Raw genomic sequence first — 11,128 nt, 5'->3', positions numbered from 1 at the left:
ACGTCCGGTGAACAGGTCAGTATCCATAGCCGCAGCAGAACAGTTGAAACTGGAGCAGCAGCACGGCGAGGTGAACTGGGGACAGCAGGAGTTCATCATGCCAGGTAGTCCTGAGGCATGGTCCTAGGGCTCAGGTCCTCCGAGAGAGAGAAAGAAAGAGAGAATTAAGAGAGAACTTAAATTCACACAGGACACCGGATAAGACAGGAGAAATACTCAGATATAACTATCCCCCCGACACATAAACTACTGCAGCATAAATACTGGAGGCTGAGACAGGAGAGGTCAGAGACACTTGGCCCCATCCGATTATACCCCCGGACAGGGCCAAACAGGCAGGAATAAACCCCACCCACTTTGCCAAAGCACAAGCCCCCTCCGACAGCCTAGAGGGAAATCCTTCAACCACCCAACTTACCATCCTGAACAAGGCCGAGGATAGCCCACGAAGATAGATCCCGCCACTGCACAGAACCAAGGGGGGCGCCTAAACCCAGGACAGGAAGACAGGACCACGTCAGCGACTCAACCCACTCAAGTGACGCACCCCTCCTAGGGACGGCATGGAAGAGCACCAGTAAGCCAGTGACTCAGCCCCTGTAATAGGGTTAGAGGCAGAGAATCCCAGTGGAGAGAGGGGAACCGGCCAGGCAGAGACAGCAAGGGCGATTCGTTGCTCCAGAGCTTTTCCGTTCACCTTCACACTCCTGGGCCAGACTACACTCAATCATATGACCTACTGAAGAGATGAGTCTTCTGTAAAGATTTAAAGGTTTGAGACCGAGTCTGCGTCTCTCACATGGGTAGGCAGACCATTTCATAAAAATGGAGCTCTATAGGAGAAATCCCTGCCTCCAGCTGTTTGCTTAGAAATTCTAGGGACAATTAGGAGGCCTGCGTCTTGTGACCGTAGCGTACGTGTAGGTATGTACGGCAGGACCAAATCGGAAAGATCGGTAGGAGCAAGCCCATGTAATGCTTTGTAGGTTAGCAGTAAAACCTTGAAATCAGCCCTTGCCTTAACAGGAAGCCAGTGTAGGGAGGCTAGTACTGGAGTAATATTAAAAATTGGTTCTAGTCAGGATTCTAGCAGCCGTATTTAGCACTAACTGAAGTTTATTTAGTGCTCTATCCGGGTAGCCAGAAAGTAGAGCATTGCAGTAGTCTAACCTAGAACAAAAGCATGGATACATTTTTCTGCATCATTTTTGGACAGAAAGTTTCTGATTTTTGCAATGTTACATAGATGGAAAAAAGCTGTCCTTGAAACAATCCTGATATGTTCGTCAAAAGAGAGATCAGGGTCCAGAGTAACGCCGAGGTCCTTCAGAGTTTTATTTGAGACAACTGTACAACCATCAAGATTAATTGTCAYATTCAACAGAAGATCTCTTTGTTTCTTGGGACCTAGAACAAGCATCTCTGTTTTGTCCGAGTTTAAAAGTAGAAAGTTTGCAGCCATCCACTTCCTTATGTCTGAAACACAGGCTTCTAGCGAGGGCAATTTTGGGGCTTCACCATGTTTCATTGAAATGCACAGCTGTGTGTCATCCGCATAGCAGTGAAAGTTAACATTATGTTTTCGAATGACATCCCCAAGAGGTAAAATATATAGTGAAAACAATAGTGGTCCTAAAACGGAACCTTGAGGAACACCAAAATTTACAGTTGATTTGTCAGAGGACAAACCATTCACAGAGACAAACTGATATCTTTCTGACAGATAAGATCTAAACCAGGCCAGAACTTGTCCGTGTAGACCAATTTGGGTTTCCAATCTCTCCAAAAGATGGTGGTGATCGATGGTATCAAAAGCAGCACTAAGGTCTAGGAGCACGAGGACAGATGCAGAGCCTCGGTCTGACGCCATTAAAAGGTAATTTACCATCTTCACAAGTGCAGTCTCAGTGCTATYATGGGGTCTAAAACCAGACTGAAGCATTTCGTATACATTGTTTGTCTTCAGAAAGGCATTGAGTTGCTGCGCAACAGCTTTTTCAAAGATTTTAGAGAGGAATGGAAGATTCGATATAGGCCGATAGTTTTTTATATTTTCTGGGTCAAGGTTTGGCTTTTTCAAGAGAGGCTTTATTACTGCCACTTTTAGTGAGTTTGGTACACATCCGGTGGATAGAGAGCCYTTTATTWTGTTCAACATAGGAGGGCCAAGCACAGGAAGCAGCTCTTTCAGTAGTTTAGTTGGAATAGGGTCCAGTATGCAGCTTGAAGGTTTAGAGCCCATGATTATTTTCATCATTGTGTCAAGAGATATAGTACTAAAACACTTGAGTGTCTCCCTTGATCCTAGGTCCTGGCAGAGTTGTGCAGACTCAGGACAACTGAGCTTTTGAGGAATACGCAGATTTATTTTGCTTTCTAATGATCATGATCTTTTCCTCAAAGAAGTTCATTAATTTATTAGTGCTGAAGTGAAAGCCATCCTCTCTTGGGGAATGCACTAGGCATTACAGAGAGAGATATTTTTTTTATTAATATATATTTTTTTTTAACCGGACAGATCTGGGGGTGCATATGCCCCTGTGTCCCCTATGGGTATGAAGCCTCTGCATGGATGTGTGTGTGTGCCAACACTCATACTTCACTCATACGTCATAAATATGTGAACAGTGGCTCAAATGTGAACAGTGGCTCTCATCCAAGGTTGGCAGAGTTTGGCATTAATATGAGGCTCATTAGACACTCGCTGATGGTATGGGTGGGGGGTTGAGGACCCATATAGAAGGATAGGATACAACCATCATTTTTTTTACTGACAGTGTAAAAAGAACTAAATAGCTAATTAACCAATTGTGTGTGGTGTTATTCTTATAAGGAATGATTTACCTTATCACATATTTGTTCTGTTTTCTCTCCTATAGGTTCCCAGTGAACTGCTAAAACAGCTGTCTAACCCTAACTCATCGTGTGAGAGGAGTCCCAGAAGCTGAGGGCAAACATGAAGCAACACTGTGAAGTCATCGCGGCCGGCCCATGACACTTAAACTCTCAGCCCTATCCACAAACCACTCGCCCTCCGTTACCATACGGGACAACCAGTCAGTCACCCATCATCTGCACACAGCTACTTTACAATGGCCAGCAAGAGGAAGTCAACAGTGCCCTGTATGATCACATCCAAAAGCAAACACATGCGTGAGGAGATCATACTTGGCTGCCTTCCTGAGCTCCTACCCACAATCCCAGAGGACAGCATCCTCAGTATATCTGGAGAAGACAGAGGCCATTTCTCCCATGATTCCTCCAGACCTGAAAGGGGCGACAAATGGCAGAAAGGTAGCACATACAGCTGCCCACCCTGCCGCTTTGAGTCCAGAGAGCTGAACTACTTTTTGGACCACCTGCACAACTGCCACATAGACTTCAGGGCCCAACCCAGCTTCTCCTGCCTGAACTGTGGCGTGTCAGTGGTCAGGTTTGAGGCCCTGGCTCTGCACAATGCTAAAGCCCACCCTGGGGTGTCAGGGGGCTCTGTCTACGCTTCCCTGCATGTCAGGAAGAGAGATGGTGCGACCACCGTAGAGCAGAGCCTGTTCACGACCAATGGGGAGGACTCGCGCGAGACTGCAATCTTCCTCACTAAAACACCTATAGTGAGGGTGATGAAGGCCAAGGGAGAGCACAAGAAGATTGTGGTCTCCCACACGGTGGAGGTGCGGAGGATAGACACTGGGAAGAAAATGGAGCGGACAGACCCCACCATGTTGACGAATGTGCCTGAACTACAAAATGGGTCTCTCAGTGGGACCGGTGGTGCTGCTATGTTGAGAAACCCTGTCACTCATGTGATAACAACAGTGCCCAATCAAACCTATCACCAGCACAGCTCTCCCACCTTCTCCTCCTCGGATTCCAGCAAAAACCTTCCAAAGGTGATGATTCCCCTGAGCAGCATCCCCACTTATGATGCTGCCATGGACACCAGTAGCTTTCTCAAGACTTCCTTTGGTAAGTTCCCCTACCCGACCAAAGCTGAGCTCTGCTACCTGACTGTGGTCTCTGATTGGCCAGAGGAGCAGATCAAACTGTGGTTCACTGCCCAGAGACTCAAACAGGGGATCAGCTGGTCCCCCGAGGAGATAGAGGAGGCCAGGAGGAAGATGTTCAACACGGTCTTCCAAGGAGCAGCACCCCAAAAACAGCCCCCCAAGCAACGGCACACAAATCACATTGTGACCCATCACACTGTCCATGCCCAGCCTGCTCCAGTGGGCCCCAGCCACCAGGCTGCCAAGGTGACCCATGGCAGTGTAGTGAGCAGGCATACTGGAGTCATATCCACTTCGGCTAGCATGTCAGCCGCTGGTCACCCGGTCACCACTAGGGTCTCTTATGCTACCCCAACCATGATCCCCCCAAAATATCAGACTGTAGTCAGCAGAACAACACAGGTAGTGGCCAGGAACACTATCCCCACTACTGTGGCCAGCCAGGAGTCTGACAAGACTGTTGCTCTGAGGCTGGGCAACAGTTGTGTCATTAGCACCAGCGGCAGAAGCAGCAGTAACAGTAGTAGTTGCAGTAGCAGCAGCAGTAACAGTAGTAGTTGCAGTAGTAGCAGCAGCATCAGTAGTAACTCCTCCATCAGTAGTAACAGCAGGGACCATGGCACTAGGAAACCAATGAACAACATCAGTTCCAGCAACAGCATTGTCAGTTGCTCCTCCAACATTGGCAACAAAGATGACTGTAGCACTGACAGCCATGACAAACCAAACAATCAAAGCAGCAGACATATTAGCATTGCATCTGTCTTGGACGGCTTCAGCAACAGCAGCAACAAAGGTAAAGTGATCATGAGTAACACCAGCAAATCTAACGTTATCGCCTATAACATTCATAGCAATGGCAACACAGCTAACCAGGATCAGTACACATCAACAAAGAACGATGATGACAGTAACAACAACAATATCCACAAGTCCAACAATGGCAATTTTAGCAGTGGCTACTCCAGCACTAGAAATAATGATAGTGTCAACAACCTGAACCTTGCCAGCAAAGCCCAAAACGAAAACACCAGCATCAGTGTCATTACCAAAAGCAGCAGTAGCAGCAACAGCATATCTATCATTAAGGATGGCAAATGCATCAAGGAGGTTCCTATGAAAGCTATATCAGTCTTGCGGCAGCTTATCAAAGAGGAAGACCATTTTGGGGACGACAGAACCTGCCCTGAACTAAAAGTTGACCCCATCAAGATCAACCTGCAGAGGCTCATGGTGAGCGATCCAGCTGCCAAACCTGGTTCAGAGGCCTTCCCTCCAGAGCTCAAGTCTGAGACACATGTCTCAGACCTGTCACACCCATCCAAGAAAAGCCCCCAGCAGGTACACCTTTTGAGGCTGGCATTCACCAGCACACGGTGGCCCAGCAGCCAGCAGTATGAGGAGCTGAGTATCATGACGGGCCTGCCAAATCCAGAGGTGGTCCGCTGGTTCAGCGACAGCCGCTACATCCACCAGAACGGCCAACTGAAATGGCTGGAGGGCTACCAGTGCCTACCTGTAGAGGGAGAGGAGGGAAAGGGCCACAGAGACTCTGAAGCACTGATCAATCCCCAGGAGGTTAATAGGAAACTAGTGGAGCAGGAGGTGAACAAGCAGCTTAATGAAGGACCTAAGGAGCTCCACTCAGGGCAGCTGGGATTCTGGTGGGGCGCAGACACACAGAAGCCACTGCTGAGTCCAACAGAGCCAGAGGAGACTGGGGAGAGAGGGAGAGCTGTGGAGACAGAAGGACTACATGGTCACTGGGCAGAGAGGGAGGATGACCACCCTCAGCCGGTTAGCAGCCAGGCCTTTGGGGAGAAGCAGGCAGAGGCCAGGTGAGTTCTATCAGTTACCGTTGTCTACTGAAAATGACTCAATCTGTGATCACCCCATACCTTCATGGAATGTATATGTTAGGTCAGTTGTTTACTTGTCAGACTCTTTGAGACTGATGATGATTTTTCAAAAGTTAATATTGCTCCTTGGCCATAACAGAATGTCAAACACTATACTGTTGATTTCTACAGTAGCTATATATTGTTCTGAAACTGGATATGATTTATTTAGGGCTTTGTAAACTGTGAAAATTAAGTTAAAGAAATAAATGTCAGTTATGTGTTTGTAGTTGTTACTGTGATTTCTGAAGAACAAAATAAACCCGGGGAGGGAGTGTGGGTACTCATACAGAGTGGCTTTCACAGACAATCAAAGGTCTGTGTATTAAGAAGCTATTTTTAGAAGAGTTGGAGTCTGGGTCATTGAATTATAGATTAAGAGAGAGTGCTAATATATGTGAATAAATCATGAAAATGGTATTTTATGAGTTGGCTGTTACATAACTTAGTCTCTGATTTCCTACCACCTGTTAACGGTGCTGATTCTAAAGACACTTAATATGACATGTATTCATGGGAAATGTAATTTAATCAGAACAATATTGTACTAATGCGTGTGTGCGCGTGTTTTCAGGGATCGTCTGAGGATAGAGCTGCTTGAAGTCTGATGGAGTGGCCCAAACGTACTAGGGGTAAAGGATGGGTTGGCTGTCCGGCTTTACAGATGGCCATGGTCTGGTGTGTTCATTATGACAGCAGATGTGATTGTAGCTGGACCGTTGGACTGTAACTGTGAATACCCCCATCACTTCCTGCCATCCTCTAAAGAAAGAACTTCTCACCTTTTGAGTCCTGTGATGTTCAGGCCTTTCTTCATTCTTCTTTGTGGTCGTGTGGGGAATGGGATGGTGCACATAGAGGGTGGTAAGCCAGATGAGACAGAGAGAAGACTAACACTGACTGGACAACTGACTTGAATGAGGGAAGATGGGAGAGGGATAAAGAGATACTGTTTAGGGAAAGGGAGATGTATATGATTGAAACTGCACTAAAGAGGGGTTTTGTTGACTGGACAAAATGAGCAGTGTCTAGGAGATGTTATTGTTGGCTTTGATATTTGTAACTTTTTTTTTTAGCAACCAGTACTTCAGCACTGCCTTGAATTTTACTTTCCTCCGTTAATTGGTTTTTCAATTTTACTTACTCTTCTTCTATAGTCACTGTAAGTCCAGAAATAATTGAGCCTCTAGTTTTATTTATCTCTGTATAAATGTTGGTGATCACTCAACAGTTCAGCTACAGCAGCGTTTCCCAAACTTGGTCCTCGGGAGCACATTTTGTTTTTTGCCCGAACACTACACAGCTGATTCAAATGATCTAAGCTTGATGATTAGTTGATTATTTGAATCAGCTGTATAGTGTTCGGGCGAAAAACCTAAACGTGCACCCCTTGGGGTCCTGAGGACCGAGTTTGAGAAACCCTGAGCTACACGCAAGAGACAATACAATGCACTAGCAGAGAGCAATGCTAAACCCACACTGCCCCAGAATAAATATATTGACAGAGCTCTGTCAAAATCAATACTGCCCTGGCTGAATCTACAAACCCAATCATAAGAGAAGCCTGTCACGCGAACGTTGCCTTACTAAGTCTGTCCCAATGCATTGATATGACCGGTCCGCCCATCACCTATAGCTTTCCAGCTACTGTGATGTTGAGATCAAAAAAAGGTGCCAGTGCATTAAAGTTACTGCTGTGCTGGTTTATATCTGTGAATAAAATAAAAAAAGATGCTGCTTCTGTATTCTTGTAAAAGCTTAACATTCAGCTGTAATATGAAATATACCGGCAAATGCTATAAAATAAATGTCAATTTGATCAAATGCCTTGGAGGACACAGAGGTAGATCTTGTGCTAGCTAGAGAGCCAAATGAGGAGATCTTTTCATTCTTCTGAATTTTTCATATTAACAAACATAGTCACTACATGCATCTCTGATAAGCTGCTAAATAGCTAAGAACGGTGCTATACCATCCAAAGTTAAATTGGAGGTGATCTCCTACCAGCAGTGTATGCACTTGTGTTGAATGTTACCAATTTATTTTGGTTTGAAAAATAAAGATGAAAAGAAATCTGGACTTACGGTGTTATGATCACTTTAACTTTTATGAAATAGTTTGATCATAAAGCACTGTTGTGTCATCCTTTCTACACTTTCCAGAATAAATACTCACTGAGGAAGACTGTTTACTTGTTTTTACTGCCACATGAAAAGCTATCACACCTGTAGATTGATTATAGAACATGACATATGAACATGACATATGTTTGTAGCGACCCCGTGTTTATAAGCGCAGATATCGACTCTGCCACTCGAGCATGCTTTTGTGGCACAGTCAATGGCGTGCTGGGCTACGGGCCAGGTTGAGGGTTCGAGACGCGCTACTTGCCGGTTTCATTACACTGGTGTCAGAAGTGGGATTGAATTAAAGAGTTCATTCGATATTTGTAGGGGCGTATTAATCTAGATCAAGTAAGAATTGGCAAGTTTTCCTTTTAAACAGTGTCATCTACTGGTAGAGGACAGTTGATACACTTTCTCAAAGTTAAAACTATACCAACGCCCTACAAGAAATATCAATTGGTTTCAGAAACTGAGCTCTTGCTTCGATGGCAGGAGATTTTTTTTAATAATCATTCTTTCCAGTGAACTGTATTGGCAAGTTGTAATCAGAGCCATTATGTACAAAAATGCTTGTGTATGCCTATGTCAATATGAACAGCTTGATCTAATGATAATCACTAGCTTACTCTCGATATGGCATTTCACTTGTCCTTTGAATGATTTTCCATACTCAATGCTAGGGACGTGAAATAATGTATAATAGTGTGTTTAAAGATTGACACATTTAGATACCTTTATGTTGCGATTAATAACACAATCCTAATATCTGCAGAGGTTTGCCTTACAGATTTGATATTTATTGAATAATGCAAAGAACAGCATGCGTCATAGAATGCCTACAAAGGATTTCTAAGTTCATTGTCAGTCCAGTCAGCCAGTTACTGCTCATGTTGAATGGATCCCAGCTGGGAAGCTCTCTCAAATCGGAAATGGACCATCTTGGACACCTGCACTCATGTTATGCTATACTAAATCTTACGTACAGCACTTGACATCTGCACTTAACTGGTCTCACAATATAGCCATGGTCACTGCAGTCTGGCAGAGCCTCAATTTGCAAGCTAAATCTTTTAATTAAAAATAAAAGATGTCAAGGATTGATAAAGAGATTCATGATGTTAAAGTCCAAACATGAGCTCCAGGCCTGTGCCAAACCCTGCCTGATCCCTCCTATAGCGACTTGTCCAAAATCAACAGGCAGTGGGGATGCTTCCTGGGGCCTCCTGTTCTCAGGGTAGACAGAGCTTGTTATTACACTGGGAACACAGGAAGCCTCTTGAAACATTACCACAGTACACCTAAATGAGAAATGTATGTTGAAAAGTGACTGTCAACAGGGTGAACATAGTGACTGATCCAACTTAAGTCAAGGAAGTTGACAAAAAAAAAAAAAAAGCCCTTTGGTGCAAGGCCATAATAATAACAAGTAGTGTCACAATAACACAAAATAGACCCAGTGTGTAGAGTTGAGGAGTTTAATTCATTTTCAATATACAATGAGCATAAAACATGATTGGAGGCTATGACAGAAAAGGAAGTTAACTGCTACAAACACCAACTTTCCTCTGAGACATGAGTGGAATAAAATGAATGGATAATTCACATTGAAACTCCTGTTAACTTTCTTTGTTCTCAATCTTTAAACAAAAGAAATGACTGCCTAAAATTGTAACAACATTTTTGGCAAAGTTGATATCCCTCACACCCTTCTAACAAAATAAAAAACATTTTCCATTAACTTAAAATACATTAAAATATTTTTTTTTTCAAGTAACAGATAAGGGAGTTTTGTTCCCCCTCTCGGAAACAATCAGAAATTATTAAATTAAAAACCAGAGCTAGACAGGGCTATGCAGAAAGATTGAGAATGCTGGCAACGCAAGGGGAGAAAAATAAAATTGGTTCACATTGAAAATAAGTCCCTGATAGATACTGTAAAACAAATGATTCACATTCTGCTTGCTTAGGTAAATATTAACATGGGTTTAGCATTTTCCCCCTTGCTTGTCAAAGCATTCTCATTCATGGTACACAATCGACATAGTCCAGTTTAAAACATCACACTCACCCAAACACTTTCATGGACCCCCCACAACTCTCATACCTAGAGCTCACATTTCATTTTCTCAAAAGGCGCACATAAGGAATTCATTTCATGATTTGACTTTCCTCTTCTATTAAAATATAGAATCCATTAATATGGGAGGGCTAAAAATACAGACCAAGTGAAAAAAAGAAATGAATACACGAAGCAGTCGTTTTTTGTTGTTGAATACAGTAGATATAGGACCCCAGAGTTCAAAGTTCAGACATCTTCAGGTCGTGCATGTGGCTGAAGACGAAGAGAACCAAAAAGGCAAAAAAGCTCATCCACTGGTTCTCATCCAATCATTGGGATTACCGTTTCACCTTTGGGTGTGGGTATAGTTCAGCCATCGAATCGGACCTCAGACATTCAAAGACAAACCCACCTCGTCCTCCCATCTGTAATGGCCTATACATCCTGACCCCTGCTCTGTCCTTCCTCACCATGCTTGTTGAGTGCACACCTATTCCCTTGTCAGGCTGGCCATCGGGTGTAATCAGTTAAGATAAAAACAAGTATCCAATAAAATAAAAATCGCATAATTAAAACCGCAAACAGGATTTAAAATTCATAGTCATCCTCCGCCATGTCGATAGCCCAGGCAAACTTCTCACGCTGAGTTTTGTTGTAGATCTTCTCGATAGGGATACCCCACTTCTTACACCTAGGAAGGAGATGGCAGAAGGATATTAGAACGATCAACACTGCAGGAGTTCACTCCCTCAACACCAAACCCCTCAACTAATCTAGGACACAGCCACATGCGTCAACATTTACTAGCAGAACAGTGGGTGCGGATCAAGTGGCAAGCAATGGCGGGTGTAAGACGTTGTGCATGTTTGTCAACAAGGTTGCGGTCGTGTCTCACCAGGCCACAGAGATGCGCGGGTCCAAGTAGTTGAGTTTGGAGGTGCCTAGAGCGATCTGCTTGTTCTCCTCACGGTCCGTCGCCTGCACCTCTAGCTTCATCAGCTGCTCCTCTAGCCTCTCCACAGCCTTCTTCTTGGTCTC

General features: G+C 44.3%; 1 protein-coding gene and 1 long non-coding RNA gene across 3 annotated transcripts in view; one reads left to right on the top strand and one right to left on the bottom strand.

Annotated features, from left to right (window-relative positions):
• The window catches only part of LOC111968998 (zinc fingers and homeoboxes protein 3), an 18,335-nt gene extending 10,248 nt beyond the window's left edge, over positions 1–8,087 (top strand). The window contains exons 2-4 of one of the 2 annotated variants that reach the window (XM_070445443.1): positions 1,790–1,876; positions 2,880–5,845; positions 6,480–8,087. In XM_070445443.1, the coding sequence (XP_070301544.1) occupies positions 3,093–5,845; positions 6,480–6,513 (2,787 nt within the window). In that variant the 5' untranslated portion in view covers positions 1,790–1,876; positions 2,880–3,092 and the 3' untranslated portion in view covers positions 6,514–8,087. The remainder of the gene's footprint in view (positions 1–1,789; positions 1,877–2,879; positions 5,846–6,479) is intronic. The other variant, XM_023994985.2, reaches the window with a different exon arrangement.
• Positions 8,088–9,492: 1,405 nt separating this feature from the next.
• On the bottom strand, positions 9,493–11,122 carry LOC139028321 (uncharacterized). Its single transcript, XR_011480499.1, has 2 exons — positions 10,986–11,122; positions 9,493–10,781 (listed from the first exon to the last, which is right to left on the bottom strand). It is a non-coding gene; the product is annotated as an uncharacterized lncRNA (long non-coding RNA).
• Positions 11,123–11,128: the final 6 nt, after the last annotated feature.

Source organism: Salvelinus sp. IW2-2015, linkage group LG1, assembly GCF_002910315.2.
Source record: "Salvelinus sp. IW2-2015 linkage group LG1, ASM291031v2, whole genome shotgun sequence".
NCBI lineage: Eukaryota > Metazoa > Chordata > Actinopteri > Salmoniformes > Salmonidae > Salvelinus > Salvelinus sp. IW2-2015.
This window is presented reverse-complemented; position numbering and strand designations above follow the sequence as displayed.